This window comes from Vulpes lagopus, chromosome 1, assembly GCF_018345385.1.
Source record: "Vulpes lagopus strain Blue_001 chromosome 1, ASM1834538v1, whole genome shotgun sequence".
In the NCBI taxonomy this organism is placed as follows: Eukaryota; Metazoa; Chordata; class Mammalia; order Carnivora; family Canidae; genus Vulpes; species Vulpes lagopus.
The window spans coordinates 77,402,762-77,424,830 of NC_054824.1; the positions used below are offsets into that span (position 1 = coordinate 77,402,762).

A 22,069-nucleotide genomic window follows, 5' to 3' on the forward strand; every position below is an offset into this window, starting at 1 on the left:
CTCACCCAGAGATTGGCAAGGCTAGGAGTTCAGTTATTGCTGGATTTCTAATGGCTAGGAACAGATCAGCCGGTGGCAATTTATTTCAAATGTCGTATATCAAGTGCAAATACAGGGACACCCCACCCAAGTCAGTCTTTACAGGACTACTATCTTCTCAAAGTTGAGATAAGCAAAGGAGGACTTCCTCCAAAGTAGATTCTCAAAATGACTTACTTACAGAGGGGAGGAACCCCAGTAATCATCCATTTCAGCACCTTCACTTTACAGCGAAGAAACTCAAGCCCAGAGAGGTGTGGTGGCCTGCCCAAGAGCACACAGAAGGCCAGCGCAGAGCTGAGAGTAGTGCACAGGGCTCTCAACTCCAGACTGGAGACACGCGCCTACTGACATTCAAAGCAGAGCAGCCTTCCACTGCTCATATTTTGGGGGCATTCAAAATATTTTTGTGAGTCCCCCAAAATAAAATAACCATATACAAATTTCCTTTGAAGGGCAGAGCAGTATCTACAAAGCACAGCCCCGAGTACAACACTCACAAGACACGCAGGGCAAGGCACAGCAAAACGTTAAACAGCTCTAAAGGAGAGGATGAAAAAGAGGGTTAAAAGCCCTGACACTTGAAGAGATAAATTACCTCCTTTGTTCTTAACCTCCACAAAGGCTCTCCAGGAATTTGCAAGGTTCTCACCATCTAAGCTGATGTATGGGGAGATAAAATTGAATCCAACAGCCCAGAAATGGAAAAGTCCCAGAGAACAAAGCCTCAGGAGTGCACATATCAAGAGTCTTGGAAAGAATGAATAAAGCATGTACCTGGATACAGAATTATGTAAATGCATAAGAATTTAAAAGTCTTGGCATGGGGAAAAATGGCACCCACCAGTGTGCTTGACAGAGTCCTAAAGGAATTGCCCTTCTGATCTACATTAAAGAGATTTAGGGTTGGATTTCATGGTGCCACTTCTGGCATCAGGTCCTGCCAAATCCAGAGTTCTATGGTCCCAGGGCCTCTGGGAAACCTAAGGGAGCACATGATCGCATACTTGGCTATGGGTCTGCCAGAAAAGACCCCATCTGAGCAGCTGCCTTGGTCCTCCTCACGGGGAAAACTAAAAGCTAAGGGGGAAATGACAAATATGCCTATTCAACACCTAGCATCAGGCTAGATAAAATAATTAGGATGGTCTGAAACACATCTCAGTCAGAGTATTACCTCTGTGAATAACAAATCAAATAAACATATCAAAATAAGCCAAGTAGAACATATTGAAAGGCTGTAAAAGTGTAGAAACTGGGTAGAGAGAAAAAATTAGATCACCTCCTCTTGGATTCAAGAGACATGTCGGGTGGCACGGTAAGTGGGGAGGAAGAAATACTCTGGCAACAGTTTAGCACATTCCCGTGAACCCGGTACCCCTCCAGCAGTCCAACTGTCCTGGCTCAAAAGCCAGACATTACAATCAGATTCTGTGAGAATTATAGAGAATCAAATTATATAAGAAAGTCTGATGTGTGCCCTCCACTAGAAGTGATACATTACAGAATCTGTTGGGAAATGCTAAAAATCATTTCTGTTATTGATTTATGTAAAAGTTCTAGGCAAACGGAATCCAAATCCCACATAACATGCACCAAAAGAAGTAATTGTTACACTAGATGATGTGGACGTTTTAGCATTTTTACCCTTTGGGATGAGGCATTCACAGACTTCTTCAAGTTCCAAAGATTCTGAGGGCTAGTGGTTAAAGGAATGAGCTAAGATATTTGCCATAACCTCACTCATTAAAGAGCTATATTCAACTAGACTATAGACAATAAACTCTTTTTTTTTTTTTTTTTTTTTTAGACAATAAACTCTTAAGGAAACTTTGGTTGGTTGGACCTACTGATACCGATAACCCACAAAGCTGAACTTAGAGTTAAAGTTAATGGATGCAAACCATTAACTTTAAGATTAATTAAATTAATCTAGGCTAATTCTTTTAAGACTTCCAGAATTTCAGGTTATAGGGAAGGTGTACATCACCATTCTCAGGGAGACTTTATCACACATCTCACAAAGCTTCTACCGCTGAGATACAAGTTAGTTCACCGGTGGATAGTATAGCGTCAACCATCCTGGTGTACACAGGTCAGTTGACTGACAGTTCCAGTTGTGGGAAAGGGTCCTAGTCTGGCGTCTGGAGTCAGGTCCGACGTGATAAGATTGGCTGGCTGAGCACCATGCAACTCAGGGCTACCCGCTAGGGAAAGGCGTGAGAAGTCCATTCTGAGTGTCCACCAAAACTGCAGAGAAGCATCAGGATTAGGACTGAAAGGAAAACTATCCCAGAGCACCCCTCCGAGGTTCACCCAGCAGTCGGGTGAAGGACAGCAGCATTTTCTCCACTTGCTTCCAGAGGCTTCTGCAAGCTTTACAGAAATCAGTAATGGGAAAATAGGGCATAGCAGAGGAAGTTGTGCCACAGCTAATACTGCAAAGACGCGAGCTTTTCATAAGCAGCTATCTCTACCTAGCCTCAAGTTTTCCGGTTGCCTAGGAACAGTCACAACGCATGCTGGGAAAAGTGGCTTAAGCAGCCAGGTGCAGCCTCTGTGGCCATCAAGGCCAATTCTTGACCCAAGCCTGACTTTACTCGTCTCTCTGAACTTGCATTTGGCTAGAGGCCTAGGGATTTCCCCACTTTGCACATGGTAGACACTCTCTGGGAAGGGAAAAAATTAATTTGACACAAGCAATCAATCCCACTGGAATGTTTGTGCACACTGAGCCAAGCAGAAATGGATCCTAAAGGGAGCACTTCTGGGAGGTGATGGGAATTTTAATGCTGAAAAATGATACTGTGTCAAGAACTCAGTATGATGGAAGCAGCACACACATTTGCATCCAAACCGTAAGCAGCAGCACACACATGCACACAAGCACACATATGCACATACACAGGCATGCAGACTTACCATCCTCACGGGAGAAGATGTCTGGGTATATAACTGTCCAGCCTTCGGTCATTTTGTTTATGTTTTATATTCAAAATGTTTAAAGAAGTAGAAGAATGGAGCAGTACTAAACCCCGTCACAGTAGAAAGCTCTAGTAGCTTGCAAAATGTTCCTCTGATTCCAATGTATTCCCATGGTGCCAGGCTTGGTGAAAGCACCATCATCCTCTACCCACAACCCGAGCCAAAATCCTATTGATTGTCTGAGACTTTAACACCTCTTCAACCTTAAAATCTACCACCATTACAGCCCCCATGTCATCCATCAGCTCTCTTTTAGTAGTTTCCTAACTAGAATTTTCATCTTCAATTTTGCTCCTTCCAGCACCATACTGGCCTAAGTTCTAATTTTTATTCCATCACTTCAATCCTTTATGATCTCCCACTGCTTACAGGGTAGAGTCCAAAGCCTGGAATGTGAAAATCCAAGATCTCACATGCATCTCCAGTCCCTCTCACCCTATAACCTCTAACTCTCCATGACCTTGAACAACTCTCTGCCTTTGCCTGCCCTTCTCCCTCTGCCAGGAACACCCCTCCTTCCCCACCCTGTCACTCTGGATAATGAACTCTTCTTCCAATTGCCATTCAAGCACACTTACTCTACAACCACCACCACATCTGCCTAAATAGGCTTCCCCACTCCCCAGTTTGTGTGCTTGCATTCCACTAGGATAGTCACATCATATACCTAGAATGCTTTCAGCGTGCTGCTTAAAAATGGCATGTTTCCCTCTATCAAAATGGGAGTTCTTTGATGGTCTAGAGAATGTGCGAAAAAGGAGAACGGATTCTGGGTGGAAGGAAATATAGAAAAAAGCCAACATAGCTGCCTAATTACCTAGTGCCTCCATCTGAGATGATGTAGCTGGGCTGGGTTTGCACATGCCCCAGGAAAAGGGAGATTTTGAATTGCTTTCACCATCTTCTCTATCTGACTCAAAAGAAGACAAGTTCGAGGACATGAGCTGGCAGGAAGATCAGTGAGTTCGTCCCCCACCCCATGCCTTGGCAGAGCAGCTCTGATGGAACCTTAAAGGAAGGCATTATCTAGTGTGTTGAGGTACATCTCTGATCATAGGGTTGGGATCCAAAGGAACAGACTGAGAAAGTGTAGGCTTTTCCACACAGGCCCAGAAGTCCCAGAAACTTGGGTTTTCAAAAGACTCTAAGGGCCAAAATAGTTTGAGGCCACTACTGACCACCAAGATGATTCTCCCCAAGGAAATTAGAGCCTATCTTCACCAAGCAAGAATGCTGGGTTACCCATGAGCTCTGACACCAGGTGGACTGGCTAAGTAGTCTCTAGCTGCAGAGACAAAAAGCCTCAGAAGGATGGAAAGTCCTCATAGAACCAGAGCATATATGTCCTGACACTACTTACCTCCTGGTTTCTATCCCTGCTGGCTTCTCTATGGCCCAGTTGGCTCAGAATGCTATAGATGCATTCAACACCACGTGAATAACTCTTATCAGTCTCAGAGAGGGAAAGGGATTTACCAAGCTTATCAATAACAACACTGGTCTCCTGGCACCCAGCCCACTACTACTCTTTCTACTTGGACCTAATCATCTGGCACCATCATTTACCTGCTTTTTTTTTTTTTTTTTTGCTCTGTACTTTCCTGGTCCATCTGATCTACCAGTCTCCCAGCTTCTACTACCTTCAGAGAGACCAGAGTTCCCATTTCCCTTGGTCAAAAGAGAAACACTGCTCAGAGCCACTAGGGCTTTTTGAGCCCCAGAGCCTTGGAATAGAAACATTATAAAACACAAAAGTCTTCCTGTGCTAAAAGAGATGAAAGAATTTTAGTTAAAAACAGCAAACAGATCCACCATGGAAGCAGCACAGCAACGAGCCCTGAACTGGACTTTATTTCTCTATGTATTTATTATTGATTTAAATTGATCCCGCTTACCATGGCCTTTCTATAGAACCTATGTTCGTGGAAACTTAAGCTGATGCTAAAGGAATTAGCTTTATTCAGAAAAAGCAAAACTGACTAGAACTGGCCATGTTAGGGTACTGAGGAGATTGAGAAGGCAGATCCAAGCAAGCTAAGGGGACACGAGGCCCATGAAGGCCTGTAAGTCAAACGTCAGTCCTGTTTCCCAGACTGAAACACCAACCTCCGGGAAAGCAGGATGAAGCGGTGTGGCTCTGTATATAATCCACTGCCACCCTTTCGCCTCCTAGGACTTGGAGCATCTTGAAGACAGAGGCTGTACCATACTCCCCTCCGCACCACGGAACAGGAGACGACCTCAGTGCTCACTAACTGCTAGCAAGAAAAATCTACATCGTCACACCCTTGCTTGTTGATGTGCACACACACATATGCGTATAGATGGAATCCTCATGAAGACAGCTATAGAAGCTCCATGTCTAAACTTTTCTCCCCAGAGTTATTGGCTAATGCTTATTAAAACAGAGAGCGTGTGTGTTTTTTAATTTCACATGTCCTTACGTATAATTCATCTCCCTCTATTCTTGCCAGGAGCAGCTATTTACCTCATGGAAATTTAGGTTAGTTACAGTAGACAAAGAGAAAGCATCAATGTTCAGCTCCTGACATCCAGGGTAGGATTCTTTCGGTATGCAGCTTGAATTCTCAAACTCCTATGAACATATCAAGATCCAGACTGGGGGAACTTAACCGTTGAGATCACCTTTTTTTTTTTTTTTTTTTTTTAAGATTTTATTTATTTACTCATGAGAGACACACACAGAGAGGCAGAGACACAGGCAGAGGGAAAAGGAGGTTCCATGCAGGGAAGGAGCCTGATGCGGGACTCGATCCCTCGATTCCAGGACCCCGGGATCACGACCTGAGCCAAAGGCAGACGCTCAACCACTGAGCCACCCAGGTGCCCGTGTTGAGATCACTCTAAATGAGAGGTAAAGAGTACTCAGGACGTGACATAAGAGAGATTCTTGGTATGAGGGAAGAATCAAGCATCAGAGGAACATAGGAAAATTTCAGTCGAGGAAATCAGATGCCAGGGTCTTGGCCTCCTCTTATATGCCCACCTCAATGCCCAATTGGGTTTTAGGGAGGCAGCTTCAGAAGATAATGTCTACATAAGTAGGAAGGCACCAGAGATCCTAAGACCACTTCTTTTTTTTTTTTAAAGATTTTATTTATTTATTTATTCATGAGAATACACAGAGAGGAAAGAGAGAGAGGCAGAGACACGGGCAGAGGGAGAAGCAGGCTTCAGGCAGGGAGCCTGACGTGGGACTCGATCCCGGGTCTCCAGGACCACACCCTGGGCTGCAGGCGGTGCTAAATCGCTGAGCCACCGGGCTGCCCTCTAAGACCACTTCTGAGGAAGCACTGGGCCCCTAGGAGAATGCCCACCAATCAGTCACACGCCATGATCCACATGGTGTAGAGGTTAAGGGACAAAAGCACACACTGGCCAGGGTGACTACCTACTTAGGTGAGGCAGATGCAGAGCTTCTGACTTCTCACAGTTGGCACTGAGTGAGCTGGGGAATCACCTATTACTTTATTCCCTGATGATGGTACTCAGAGGTCCTCGGAGAGTCAGGGATCAAAGGCCTGAGGTCAGATCGCTGAGGCTACCACATGCAGGGGCTTTGACTCCATAGGCAGAGTCAGAATATGAATGTTAGTGCTGAGTAGCAACATGATGCCCCCCAAAGCAGGACAGGTCTAGCAACACCTTTGCAAATACCAGTACAAAGATCAGACCAGACCAGTCATTATTTAGTGGCTTCAAGCACCATTCTCTCCCTGCCCCCACCATTACCATCACAAGTTCATGTGTGCATCTCTACACACCCAGACCCCAATCTGATGAGAAGTGGGAGAATGGGAGAAAATTTGAGTGACTGAGAAATTTACCTGAAAAAAATAATCATCAAAAAAAAAAAAAAAAACTAATCCAGGAAGAGAAAGAAAAAAAAAAAACTTAATATGCTATAAATTAGTCAAGTTGGAGTAGGGTCTCATGAGAAAGATTAGCTCTACATTAGAAAATTTAAAAGCTACATTTTCTTCACACGTTTGGGTAATAAAGAGTAATAAGGTAAACCGGGCCACACTGTCACCCATCAGAAAGAAAACCGCAGCCGTTCTGGACACTTAGATGAGCCACTCTTCCACTCTTCCACACACGCTTCTCTTCCACTCTTCCACACACGCTTCTCTTCCAAAAACAAATGGAACATATCATGAAATGTTTCACTCCATCTCCGGTGCTGCCAATTTCCTACCAAACATGAAAAAATGTACAGTCCTCAAATGCAGTAAGGGCTGTCACTCCCATCCAAGTCCCCCAGCTCATCTTTCAACCACACTCAAAAACTAAGGGAGAGCCCAGAGAAAGGCAACGGACAAAAACTCCTTTCATGTAGTCAGCAATTTTGTTTGCCCAAAGCATTCTCCTTCTAGTATCTCATTTTTTCTCATACTATCCTTATGAGGTATATGGCAGGACAAGTATGTTTACCTCTTTCTTCAGATGAGGAAACAGAGGCCCCATCTGTAAAAAACGGACGTGTTAGCCAGCTTGGCCAAGTCACAGAGCTAATTAATGAAGGGCAGAATTGGAAACCAAGGTCTCCTGAATCACATCCTTGGATTCTTCTAACCAAACACAGACTATGGGTTTTGCACACACAACCTAAAGCACTTCCATACCTGTGGTATTGGAATTAGCTTTCACTTAAGCCCACAGAATATATGTGGCTTCTTAAAACTTTTATTTTTATTATTATTATTATTATTATTAATTATTAGATTGGCTACTTGTGACTGCAAATCTGGCTCCTACATCACTTCAAGGCACAAGCAAAAGAGGCGAATGCCCTGGTCCATTTATTTAAATGTCACTAACAAAGCGTCCTTAAACATTACATAGAAAGTTACCCTTCAGAGGACAGGAACTGGCTGTCCTCCCTCTCTTCTGAGGATAAAAGCAGAAAACCGTCCTGAACCCACAGTTGTCCTACAGTCACCTTTGAAAAGGATCAAATAATGGGTGACCCTTCTTGCTACTCTTTGGACAAAATAATGTCCCAGATCAAACACTGGTCCACAGAAAGGCTGGGTTATAAATGTCCATCATTAGGAGAATGGTTAAATAAAACATGGCACATCCATACAACAGAATGTAGCACAACTCTTAAAACAAATGAGGTAGAGTTACAGGTACTGACATGGAAAAATGTCCATGATTATAAAGTGATAAAAGCAAGTCGCAAAATAACAGGCATAGCACAATTTTCCTTTTTGTTGAATACAATAAGAAAGCAAGCTATGCATTTGTATAAACACGTACTTGTATGTGCAACAGGACTATATGTCTGTGGAATTTATCTTAGCATCAGTGAGGAAGAGGGAGAAAGAGCATTCACTCTTGACCACAGAAACTGTACTTTTCTTTCGCATGACTATTTTTGGCAGCACGTGTCAATGCCTTTACCCCTCCCAACAACCAACAGATCCTGTCTTCCTATGTTATCCCCATACAAAGGTTAGTTGGCTTATGAATGTCTTGTATTTCATACATTTATAGGAACTGGGGGAAATGGCTGCATTTAGGAAAAAGCCTACCACCTCCCAATACGTTTTGCACCTTAATTTAATGATCAAAAGACAAACCATGGATCAAAGGAGAGAGTGCCCTTAGGAAACAAGACCACAAGGAAATAATCTCGAATTAACAGACAGGGGTTCTCTCTGGGTGATGGGATTACAGTGGCGTTTCTATCCTTTACAGGCATCGTATTTTCCAAATACTCTACGGTGAGCCAGCATTACTTTCATAATAGGAAATTAACTTTAGGATAAAAAAACAAAATGTTCTATTAAAGTATACCAAAAATCAAATCTCTCTAAATGAAACCTTACTTGCCATTTATTATTTATTTAATTATCTTTTAGCTGATAGACAATAAGCACTATTAAATGAGTCAATGAATGAGTGAAACTACCTTTCTGATTGATCTCCAATTAGCCATCTTTTCCTATATCAGTCCCCACAACTCAACAGGACCATAAACTCTTCAGAAACAAGGACCAAAAAAAAAAAAAAAAAAAGAAGAAGAAAAAAGAAAAGAAAAGAAAAGAAAAGAAAAGAAAAGAAAAGAAAAGAAAAGAAAAGAAAAGAAACAAGGACCATTTGCTCTCTGTCTCTAGGAGCACCCTTAATATCTAGCATGATACTGATGCTATGATCATCTAGCATGATGCCCATGGCATACACTCACTTAATACTGATTAGTTAATCCAGTTGTGTGATTTTTCTCTGACCCCCCCCCCAAAAAAAAAGAATCACTGGACCCAATCACATTTTAAAAGTCTTTGTTCAAGTACAATTTTTTGTATGCATAAAATTGCACTCATTTTCTCTGAAATTTCAAAAACAGATCACACCTGTGATCAAGAAACAGAACACTACCCGTACTCGCAAAATGTCCCTTCAATTAACAGTTCTTTTTTCTCCTTACTTTTACTACCAAACTTCTGGAACAGTGGTCTGTCTTCATTTTCACCACCTCTTCATCTGTTTCAGCCTCGGCACCCCCTCTTCCAGGAGTCCCACACCCATCCAGGGGAGGCTGCTGATCCTTCCATACTTTCAATACGCACTCCTCTTTATGGCACTTACTATGCTACACCGTGATCGTTTGTTTATGTGTCAGCCAATCCCACTAGACTGTTACCCTCCTGTGGGAAAGATTATTTCCCACTTGTTTGTGTACTCCCAGTGCCTGGGAGTAGGTATTAGGTGCACTTAGTAGGTGCACAGCTGGCATTTGACACTTGAAAGAATGAGTCCACTCACTGAGATCTGATAGTCTGCTAAAATTGATCAGTGCTTTGTCTAGTTTTCATCAAAACTAATAATGATATTTATCTGTCAAAACTCAGTGGTTGGGATCCAAAAAATGGCGAAAATTATACTCCTCCAATATTTGGTTAAGCATTCTCTTCATATCCAAGTATCTGAGCACGTTATGTGACAATGCTCGGGGATACAGAAAAGAGACTTAACATCTAGCACCCACCCTCCAAATTAAAGCTGCGACATTACTCCCAATGGCACCCTGTCCTTCCATGGCCATACACCCAACATGGAGTCCTGCCAATCTTTTTCCCCAACTGCTTCTGGAGCCACTCCTCCCCCTCCTCACAACCTCCTTTCCAGGACAGTAAAAAGTCAGAGACAGAAATCCCCCAGGAGACTCCAGACTCCTCTCCCAGCCCCCTTTTGTCACATCCAATTAACCATCTGCCAGTCTCCCAGGCCTCCTCCTAGGCCCACTGTCCAGCTGCCAACTCAATACTGTCTCCCCACCCCCATAGATGTCCATTGTCCCTCGCTGCAGGGTAAGAGCGTAAAAGGCGGGGATTTTAGCTACATTCCCAGTCCCTGCCTGCCATGCCCTGGAATAACTATAATTACAAGCTTAAAAATTCCATCCTTATCTATCTCTGCACTGTTAGGGAAGGGAGGGGAAAAAGAAGCTACTGAAGAATCATAATTTTCATCATTCAGAAAATAAAAAGGTTCATCTAGCTAGTAAAATGATTATAATAGATGTGTAATAGAGTCATGCAATTATATTCTATTATTATAATGTAATCCCCTTTCTATTACTATTTATAATATGTACGTAACTATCATAATATATACTGTATCTCTAAACATCAAGCAATTCTGAGAGGTAAGGATGTTTTTTACCCATTTTACAGATGAAGAAGTGGAAGCTTAGAGAGGCTGTATAACTTACACAAGGCCACACCTGTCAATTCCTGTTCTAAGACTAAGATTCTGGGACTGAGCCATACCTAAGGGAACTCCCACCTCCTCCTAGCCTAGGGACTCTACATCCAGTCCCATATGGCCCACCTTATGGTAACGGCAGCCCCTGGATTCCTACTCCCCCTCGCCCTGGAAGGCCACATAAGACCCCTCACTTGATGACGCTCTTGGGTTTGTCCCTAAAATGAGAGCCAGAGGATGCTTATTGGCATCTTCCCTATTGTGTGAAGGATCCCTCCTCACGGAGAAGAACGTACAAGGGGCTCTCCCATAATCCCTCCTCTGCTTCCTCTTTCTTCAAGGACCTTCTAGAGACATTAAGGAAACTGGAAATTCAAGAGTACCTTCCATTCCTGACAGAAATAGCGCCTGATGGCCAGGCATGGACCCCTCCTCAGGAAGCTGCCTGACATCTTCTTGCATGGGTCTACCTCCCTCTCTCCTCCCCTCACTCACCCTCCACCCCAGAGACTAGCCTCTCTGCCTCAGGCTCTGTAGGAGATAATTTTGCAGACCCGACCACAGGCTGAAGAAAATCCCACCTCCGCTTGCAAAAGGAAGCCACCAGCACTTCTAAAGAGATTGCTAATTTGGGATCTCCCAGCCGGCTCCCCAGTGTCTCTGCCCAAGGGCCTCCTAGGGCCATACCACCCCAGTTCATCCATTTCACAGCTGCCCTCAGCTTCAGTGACCCTCCCCAAGCACACCACCGACAGCCCCTGGACTTCCAACTAGAGGATGCTCTCTCCACTGGGGCTGTTGGTCACCCATGTTGCACCCTCAGCCAAGGTCCTTTTCCAGCCAGCTGCTTTACTAAGGTCTGCCTACGCCACCTCCCCCTCTGGTGCCAAGGCTCACCCCTCTGCCGACCTTGAGATCCACCCCTCCAGGCCCATCCAGGACCTTCCTCCATCCATTGCTTCTCTCTTTCCTAAATATTCGCTCTCTTCCTCATGCCTACCTTCTTCCTCCTCCCCATCCCTAGGTATTCACATATCTTCCCTACCTAAAAAAAGCCTCCCCTCAACTGCTACCCATCTCCAACTACCTCACTATTTTTAACCTTCCCTTCACAGCCAAACCTTTCCAAAGAGTCATCTATATGCACTCCCACCACTTCCTCCCATCCACTCACTCCCATTCCCCTTGCAATTTGAATTCCACCTCCCCTACATGATTGAAACTTATTTCAAAGGTTACCGATGATCCCCCAATTTCCAGAACCAAGGCTGCGTGCTCAATCTCCATCTCCCTCCACCTCTCTGCAGCATTTTTCTCCAAGCACTCCTCTCCCTTGGTTCTCCTCCAGCCCTTTGCTGTAGGCTTGAGCCTACAGCCCTGTCCTTGGCCCTCTGCCCTTAAGTCTGTATATGCTTTTCATTTATTATCTCATCTATTCTGATAGCTCCAGCCACAACTTCTTACAGATATCTCCCAGATCTGTATTTCCAGCTCTGGCCTCCCTCCAAAGCTCCAGATTCCCTTCCTTACCCGCCTACGGAACCAACACCTCCCCTAGCTCTTTCACTGACACCTGAAATGCAACATGTCCCAAAGTAAACTCCCAAATCCTCCCTCTCCTCCTGCCTCCCTATAGCTGCTCCTCCTCTTCCTAACTCCTGCTTTTCATTTAAGGTACCTCCGTCCTCCCAGTCACCAGGCTGTAGGATTTGGAGTAATCCTTGATTGCTGCCTCTTTCTTGATGCCTGTATATCCAAGTTGCCCAGTCCCATAGACACTATGTCCAAGAGGTCCCTCACATCCACCCCCTCCTCTCCATTCCCACTGTGGCATCTCAAGTTCAGACCTGCCTAACCTATCACAGTGGTCTCCTAATCCAGCACTGGCCAACAGTGCCTCTCCCATTCCAATCGACCCTCCATAGGGCTACAAGATTTCTCTTCCTGCTCATGTCACCACCCTATCCAGAAATTTTTAGTGGCTCCCAGAAGAAAACTGCAGATAAAGACCAAACTCCTTGGCCTGTCATTCAAAGCCCTTTATGATGGGGAAGCCCAGTAAATGTTTGATAAATGTAGCAATCAATCAACCTGGTCTCCACCCCCTTCTAAGTTTTATCTCTCATTGATCCTCCACCTGCATCCTCTGAGTCCTATCAACTGGACCCCTTAATGGCCCAAATATGCCATGGGTCCTCATACCTTCCTCTAACACTGTTCCAACCTGGGAACACGCTATCTGTCCTCTCCATCTAGATCCTACCCCTCCCTCCTTCAAGCCTCAGCTGGGCTGGAGAAGTAGCCACTTCCTTGAGAGCACAGCTCGTCTGCCACTTTCCACTCTCCTACCTGTTTGTCCCTTGCACCCATGTTTTCTAGCTAATGTCCAGTTAGTTCCCTTCTAATAACGCTCTGGGCAGAAGGGGAGGAGACAAAGCTAATTCTCCAACAGTTTCTTCTTTACTCCCTTGAATTAATTCTCCTGTCCTCCCAGCTGATTCTTTCTGTTCCTTCACTCCTCAGTAGACACGATTTCAAGGAGCTCTATTGATCCAACAGCCCTGTGGCCGTCAATCATTTCCTAGTTATTTTGCTGCCAGTCATTCACACACAAAGGAGTGGCAGGAGGAATCTGAACCGCATGCAGACAAGAAGGAGCAGGAAAGGACTGATTCACTACACCCACCTGAGGCTTGGCAGAAGCAAGAACTCCATTCTCACTGGGCTCCTCCAGAAGACACAGGGCCATGTGCCAGGGTCTGGAGGGCTGGCAGTGGTGGGGGGGGGGGGTTGACATCTTTACACTTCTGTGGAGGGGGGAGAGAACAGGAGTGTCCTGACCCGTTGTAAGAAGGGTGCTGCAACCAGTCTCTTTGGGAAACCAAACTGGGAAGCACTGCTTTCTTCCTGGACTGAAAAGGTCCCATAGAGTTCAGATTAAATAAAGTCATGCTTGTCAGAAGAGGCACTTACGGTAATAGAATGCTTGATTTAGAAGGAACCATCTACATGTATTTGGATAGAACTCTACAACTTATAAAGACCTTTCACATACAGTATCTAGCTTGAGTCTCTCAGCAGTCCTATGCAGGAAAGAGGAGAGGGGGCTATCACCCTCATCTTATACAGATGTTAAAGTCACTTGCCCAAGTCATTCAGAGAAGTAGAGTGCGAAGGGGAGCGTTCACCTCCCGCTCTCTTGCCTGACCTTCTCAGCCTCCTTCACAGACTTTACCTTTCTTTCCCACTCCTTATAACCAAGTGCTCCCTGAAGGGGCATATTTATATCTATTTCCCTTCCTGCTCTATATTCTTTCTTGTAATGATTTTATACACTCCCCTAGTACAGTACACAGCTGCAGCAGGTACCTCGTAAATATCTGTCAAACAAATGATTGAATGAAAGAACAAAAGACAGCGAAAGCCCAAGCCTAGCCTTCTGATTTCACAACTCCATCACTCACCTCTCTGGCACCCTCTCCCACCCCATGGCAAAAGCCCCCCATAACCCCCCTCCTGGAGATGCCCCAGCCTCTGTGTAAACATTTTCACTTAATAATTAAACCAAAAGGAACAACAGGGGCAGCTAGGAGGTCTTGCCCTACCACTGTGTGTCAGAAATGGCTAGATGCTCTTTTACACGTTTTTCCTATTTAATCTTCCCAACCTGTGAAATAAGCATGCTTAGTCCCATTTTTGCAAAAGACTGAACGTGAGAGAGAGATTAAGCAATGTACCCAAGATTCCACTCCTTTGTTAGTGCCAGGCTATCTGCTCCAAAGCCCACAATCTTCTGGCTATACCAGGGTTTCTCAATCTCAGCACTACAGGCACTTGGGAGCTGAAAATTCTTTATTATCCTGTGCATTATAAGATGCCAGGCAGTATACTAGACCTTGACCCACTAGATGCCAAGTTGTGACAATCAAAAAACCGTCTCCAGGGGATCCCTGGGTGGCTCAGAGGTTTTCCGCCTGCCTTTGGCCCAGGGCGCGATCCTGGAGTCCTGGGATCGAGTCCCGCGTCGGGCTCCTGGCATGGAGCCTGCTTCTCCCTCTGCCTCTCTCTCTCTCTATGTCTATCATAAATAAATAAATAAATAAATAAATAAATAAATAAATAAATAAATCCTTAAAAAAAAAAAAAAGTCTCCAGATACTGCGAAATGTTCCCCGGGGGACAATATTGCCCCCAGTTGAGAACCATCACTGGACTATATCATACTGCCTACCTCCAGAAGCAGAAAGAAGTTTGTCAAGTAAAAGTGTTAATTCTCCAACATCTGAGAAGGACCCCTTGTTTCATCTGTTCTAATGTTTTACTGATATTTACAGTCAGGGAAGTATTTATCACTTCTCATCTCATTTCTTTCTACAGCTTCAGTTTATTCCAACACCTCTTCCATTCCCCCAAAAGATTATCAAAAAGAACTGGATGGAATGTGCCAATCACCAAGTTATTGACAACTGGCAGCACAGGATGAAGCAAAACCTCCCAAATCTTATGGTGTGTTTAGAAGTCATTGATATGTTCTAAAATATATTAATGTAGAAACAGAATGTATAAGTACAATATTAGGAATGTTAACAGCATTCCGCCTCTAGAACAACAAAGTCCTCTCAATACTCCCCAAGAAGTTCCTAGAAAATGATGTGACCCAAAGTCCAACTCATGATGGGTGGAAGCAAAAGAGAATCAAAAAGGAACAATAAACACTGAATTAAGCATCATTCGGGATCATCAAGCATGTGTCAAAATGAGATGTTTTCCTTTGATGCAAAAGAACCCCTCCCCTTCAGTGCCTGGCACTGCACTGATGGAGCGGTGATATTTACTCAAAGAATTGAACACAATAGGTGTTATTCCAAAATAACATCTTCTTGATGATCTGGACATGATGATATCCAGTTCCTCTGTCCAGGTGGGATGAGGTTATCATCTGAGAGAAAGGTTTAAAGAATCGTATAATGAATACCAATACACCACCACCTAGATTCAACAACTGCTTATATTTTACCATGTTTGTTTTACCTCTGTTAGGAGGAGGTGATTTGTTTTTGTTTTTGTTTCTGATGAATCGCAAGCTTTTTAAAAGATTTTTTTCCTTGCCTGCAAAGAACAAGTAACTTCAGTAGGGGAGACAAGCCTTAAATGTATGAAAGAGCTAAAAATGAAACAATACCACTAATGAAGTGAGAAAATGAGCATAAACAAGTGAGTATTTTTAAGAATTCAGAGAACACCGTTGGTCCTGTGAGCTGTCTTCACAGAAGAAGGGGGGTGCTCAAGTCTTTGAAGAATGAGTTGGATTTGGAGAGTAGGGGTACAGGGGTGGATGATGCCCTTGGGAAGTGAGAAGAGCAGCCTGGCTGCAGCTGAGCTATGAAGTATGGACTTGACCCTGAAGACACTAGGGAGTTACTGCAGGTTCATAAACCAGGCAGCAATGGGATCAAAGTAGTGCCATCTGCCTGCAGGTGCCAATCTGGAGTGGGGGTGAGAAAGCACATTCCAAGGGACAAGAAAGGAGGCCATGGGCAGCATAACAGGTTCCGGACTAGGGCAGAGACTGTCGACAAACAACAAGGGCTGATGATGAAAGATAATCCAACAGGAATGATTTCAGGAGAAAAACTCCTCACAGACAATACCAGGTTTTAATTATCATGACTGGGAGAGGGGAGATGCCTCTTACAGAATTAAGGAAGACGGGAGAAGGAGCTAGTGTGGGAAGTTGGAAAGACATACCGAGTTGAGTCTGAGGCTGGCTAAAGTCCAAGAGGCAGCAAAGACTCCAGTTGAAACTGTCTGGACTCACAGGACCAAAGCTCAACAGCAAGATAGAGGCAGGAGATATTTCCACATCAATCTCTTTTCCCTTATCCTCCTAATTGTTTTTTTTTTTCTTTTCAGTCTCAAAAGAGGAGTTTTCTCCTCTGCTCACCAAAATGAAGCTCTTTATATTTGTTAAGGAACCTACTTTTGTCTCACCTCTGCAGTTATCCAACTCAACAAGTAACGTAGCGTCTTTAGTGTTCCCTGTCTATAAGCTTTCTCTCTTCTACCTACAAACCGATTCGGACTCCCCGGCAAAAAAAAAAAAAAAAAAAAAAGCAAACAAACAAAACAAAACCCCTCCTTTTCTTGCTAACATTCCTTCTGACTGGCACCCAACCTCTTTTTCCTTTCACTGATAAACGGTGCAAGTAAGGGGTTCCTACCCACAACCCCAAATCCCTACTCTGATGGCCTTTTCTGATCCTGCGCTCCCAAGAGCTCGCAGCGGCCCTGTTTTCATCACATTCAGTGAGCACTCTTCTTGTCCAACCTGTCTGCAGCCTGTCTTCACATCAGAACCCGTGCAGACTCCCTGGGGTCTCCAGGATCAAGTCTTCTCTGTTGCCACATTACAAATAAGGGTCCCCCCACCCCGCCCCGAATTCTAACTTTAGTCCTTCCCCTCTTTCCTCCACTCCTTCCCTCTGACAGCCAAAGCTTCAGCTGCATCTAGCCTTGACCCAGAAGGCTGCCAAGTCCACATCACCAGTCTGAATCTCTTGCCTATGCTTCTTAGTTTCATTTTTCCCACCAAAAAAAAAAAAAAAAAAAAAGCTTCACCTGGCTGTCCAGTTTACCACTCCCAAAGCCAACCTTATTACCTGCCCTGCAAACCGGTCTCCAATCAGACGCTTTCAGTTGACACACTGTTAGTCCTCTGCACTCTCAACCCAGCTACTTCCCTTTCCTCATGGCCTTACTTTTCTTCTCTCCCCGATTGCTAGTTTGTCAACAAAATCCCACATTTCTGCCTTTGGAAATGTCTCTCAGAGCTGTCCCTGACTCCCAATCCTTTTTTGCCACCAACCTAGACCAAACCCCCTCCCACTCAGCTCTGAATCACTGTCCTTTCTCTCTGGATTCTTTCCTTTTTTTCTCCACTTCATCAATCATATTACCCCCAGATTAACCTTTCCAAATACCACTTTCATCAGGATGTGTCCTTGCTCAAGAGCCTAAAATGACTCCCTACTGGCTCTGAATCAAACCCAAATCTTCTCTTGGGCTTCCCAGACTCTCCCTATCTGGTTCTGCCCCACTAGCTATCTCTATGTCCCCTTCCTCCCTAACCTACCCCTTATATTTGATCAGCCCAGGAACCTCACTGTCAATGCTCCAAACCCCTGTGTGCCTTTTGCCCAAGCGGTTCCTCCCACTCTCCAGCCCCTTCAAGGACTACCTCTGACTCTACTCCATCTATAGTTCTGTCAACTTTTTCTCTTATAGAACCATAATGCTTACCAATTGATTAATCTCCAAGTGAGCAATAATTGTCAAACCTCCTTCCGAAGTTTTCCCAGGTCAAAGACCACTTTGAATATTTATTTTCTATTCCACAGCACCCTGGACAGCAGAAGGCTCCTAGTAGGAGCTGGAAAGTCCTTGTTGGTTTTCTATTCCAATTGGTTTCTTTTCCCAGTTCCTATATTTCGCCTCCTCTACATCATAAAAATGATTGATAAAACTACTATCGAGGCTTAGAACAGAGAATTCCTAGGACGACAGTATGGAATCCACCAATTTATAAGAATAGTGGGCTGGGTGTGTGTGTACGCGCACACACAGCCCACTAACACACACCCAGCCCACTACTCTTATAAATTGGTATAATCGCAGACACGTGATTTAGGGAATCAGCTTAATCAGCTGGTGAAGAGAAGCGAAATACCAAAACAATCAAGGGGCTCAAATGACAGAATTATTTGAAACATGCCTAATTAGAAGCACAAGGGGCCAGGGTTTTGTCAAAGCAATCACCAGTTCGTCCTTACATATGCAAAATTTTCCACCAGGATGTAAGGGGTAACTTTAGTGCTAGGGACTTTGAAAACGTGTTTGAAGTTTTCTCGGTTGTTCAGTTGAAGAAAGGTATAATCTGTCTGGCCCACCAGGTTCAGCGCTGTTCCACGAAGATGGAGAATGAGAAGGGAAAGTCACAAAACATGGCCTTATTCCAGGCTTAAGAATCCTCAGCATCAGCCCAGGCTACAAACTAGAGGGGGTAAGGTCAGAAAGCAGAGCCTGGAGGACCCAGTTGGGGGATGGGAGGGAGGCAGCCCTAGACCTTGCCCCTGGCAGCATACACCCCCCCCCCCCTGCAACTTGTTACAGGTCATCAGTCATTTCCAGCCTTATCCATTGAGAATTTAACCTTTCTCTGATTCTAAGTGCACATCAGACCTACCCTCTCTCCCCCCCTCCAAAAAAAAGGCTACCCAAGAAGGAAGGAGAATATCCTCAATAGGCGTCCCACAGGAGACAGACCCCAGTCTGTTATTTATTCTGTGAGTTAAGCCAGGGCTAGAAACTGTAAGCCACACGTTGTGTTTTGAAAGGCCCTGGGAAAAGTAACACATCGGACCATTATAGGCCATTAGCACCATTAACACTGTGTGAAATTATCAGGCCTCCAGAAACTGAACTCAGCTCCAAGGGCCTGGGACAGAGAATGGACAAGAACTAGTATTTAGATGGGTGGGAAGGGGAAGGAGGAGTGGTTGCCAAGAGGTGAAAGTGGGGTCCGGATAGTGAAGGTGAGAAGGCTCACACTCCAAGGGTTCCCCCCCCCCCTTAGAGCTAAGAGAGACTTTGGCCAGAGATGGGAGGCAGCAGAGGAGGAAGGGGGGGCTGAAGGGGAGCGCATGTCAGGGGAGACCTCCTGATGAGTGTTTCTGGTTAACATTAGGCCACGGAACCTTTCTCCTAGATGCCAGGTTATAAACTTAGGTCAGGTGCCTCTGTGGAATCCATGCTCTGGGTCCTGGGCAGTGTGTGTGTGCGTGAGTGAGTGAGCGCATGAGATAGAGACTGATGGAGGGGGTGAGGAGCGGACAGGGATGCGTGTAGAGAATGCAGGTTCGGGAAGAGGAAGGAGACAGAGAGAGAGAGAGAGGCAAGGCTGAGCCCTGGCAGGCAGGAGAGGATAACAGAGCCTTCCTCTGCTTTCTCCAGGCCCTGGCATCCGCTCCTGCCCTCCAGTTCTTCCCTCTTCAGACCAACCAGAAAAGGACCATATGGACCAATCAAGTCTGGACTTTTAAAGCCACAAGTCTACCCCACAAAGCACCCCACCCTCTTCCCTAGAGATGACCTCTAGGGCGAGGCGATGAGGTTAGGAAACAGATGGATGTGCAGAGCCTTCGGAGCGAACCTGCCCCCTGACCCCGCCAGTCCACGTCCTCCACCCCAACTCAGGGGGGCGGGGGGCAGATGCGCCGCGGCCCCATAACTTATCGGGACTCCTTGGGACAAAGATTCCAGACAAAATGGTTGCAGACGTGGGAGACGGGGCACGGGCGGGCGGCAGCCCCAGGTCAGCGGGAGGTGGGGAGTCGCCGGCCACAGGTGGTGGGCGCTGAGGGGGGTCGGGATGCGGATGCGCCCTGGGCGCGGGGAACCCCGGACCCGGGGCGGGGCGGGGCGGGGCGGGGCGCGGCGGGGGAGGGGGCAGGGCCCGCAGACAGCTGCAGGCGCGGATCCGGAGACTCCAAATGCCACAGGCCAGCGAGGAGCCAGTGGGTGTGTAAGAGGAGGACGCTAACTCACACTTCCAGGAAGGAGTGATGCTCGTGGAAAGCTCATCCGTTCCCAGAACCGGGGGAGAGGAGGACACGGAGGAGGGCGGAGGCGCCCACCGCCCTGGAGCCCCGTCCGCCTCGCGAGTGGGAGGCGCCCCCGGCCCCCCCCGGCCCCCCGGCCCCCCCACCCGGCACCACCGTCCGCGTCCGCCCCCCTCGGTGCCCGCCAGCGCCCCGGGCGCACTGGGGGAGCCGGCGCAGGGCGCAGCGCGCAGGGCGCAGGGCGGGGGGCCGCGTCGCCCCATCCGCGCGCTCCGGGACCCGCTCCCGCGAGTGGGCTGAGCGCCCCCGCGCGCCCCCAGACCCGGCCGCCGCGCCGGGCCCCGGGTCCCCGCAACTCCAGCCCGCCCCGCGCGCCCCGGCTGCAGCCCTCGGTCCCCAAACTTGCCCGGCGCGCGGCGTCCCGGGCAGCAGCTGCAGCCCCGCGCCCCCCTCGAGCCCCGCGCGCCCCCCTCGAGCCCCGCGCGCCCCCCGCGCGCCCCGCGCGCCCCCCGCGCCCCCCCCGCGCCCCGCCCGCTTACCTGTCCGGAAGAAGGCGTCCACGTCCGAGTCGGCGGCTCCTCCTTCCTCCGCGGCCCCCTCCGGGGGGTTCATGGCTGGGGGCGTCGGCGGGCGGCGCGGCCCGGGCGGGGGCGGGGGCGGGGGCGGGGGCGGGGGCGGCCTGGCTCAGGCGGAGGCGGCGGCGCGCGGCGGGCGGGGGGCGCCTGGCCCGGGCCCCCCCATGGCCCCTGCCCGCGGGCGCTGGCGGCTGCTGTCCGCGGGGCCGCTCCGGGCGCCCGCTCTCCCCGCAGCGCCGGGGGCTCCGCTCCGCGCCCGGCCGCCCGTCTCTATTGTTCGGCCCCGCTCCGCTCCGCTCTTTATTTTCCCTCCTCCCGCCCGCCCTCCCCGAGCCTACCCCCTCCCGCGCCCGCTCGCCGCCTCCCTCGCCGCTCGCTCCCTCCCTCCCGCGCTCCCGCGCTCGCTCGCTCGCTCTCGGGCTCCCCCTCTGGCTCCCGCCGCCGCCGCCGCCGCCGCCGCCGCCGCCGCCCCGGCTCCTCCCCCGGCCGCGGCTCCCCGAGTCGCCGCCAACAATGACCCGCGCGCGCACCCCGCGGAGCGAGCCCCGGGGCGGGAGCCGCGGTCGCGCACTGCGCTAGGGGAGAAGCCCGCGCGGCTGCGGGCGCCCCACGTCCCCCGCCCGCCCGCCCCGGCCCGGCCCGGCCCGGCCCAGGTGTGCGCGCCCCCCGCTCGGCCCGCCCCGCCCCGCCCCGCCGCACTGTCCCCGCTCGGTCCTGACAAAGCCTCCCCTCCCGAGCCTCCCCCCTTCCCACCATCGCGCCTCAGTTCCTCCCCTTTTCAGCCCGTCCTTCCCTCGGCCCCCCTTGAGCGCCCCTTTAGACATCCCTGCCCGCCTGCGTGACTCTTTGTCCCGCTCGTCCCTCTTGCGGTGTCTCCCTGCCCATCTCTCCCTCCCACGGCCGCTCTCTTCTGTCGCCCGTTTTGTCTCTGTCCTGTCTCGGGACTTGGCCCGCATCTCTGAGCTCCCCTTGGACAGCTGTCAAAACTCCCTAATCCCCGAGGGGGCCTTCTCCGGGGTTTTGTTCCTTTCCCTCGTGTGAATGGAGAGATCCAGTTGGCCGGGGAGAAAGGAGGTGTTGCAGCAAGCTGAATTTCAATTAAAGCGGGGGACAGGG

The 22,069-nt window shown here is 48.0% G+C and overlaps 1 protein-coding gene across 16 annotated transcripts in view; it reads right to left on the reverse strand.

Moving 5' to 3' along the window:
* Positions 1 to 21,305, reverse strand: part of KALRN (kalirin RhoGEF kinase) — a 661,253-nt gene extending 639,948 nt beyond the window's left edge. For 9 of the 16 annotated variants that reach the window (XM_041763076.1, XM_041763066.1, XM_041763054.1 and 6 more), the window contains exon 1: positions 20,918 to 21,297. In XM_041763076.1, the coding sequence (XP_041619010.1) occupies positions 20,918 to 20,990 (73 nt within the window). In that variant the 5' untranslated portion in view covers positions 20,991 to 21,297. Of the gene's footprint in view, positions 1 to 20,917 lie in introns of all 16 variants that reach the window. The other 7 variants (XM_041763175.1, XM_041763149.1, XM_041763130.1 and 4 more) reach the window with 4 other exon arrangements.
* Between the last annotated feature and the right edge of the window lie 764 nt (positions 21,306 to 22,069).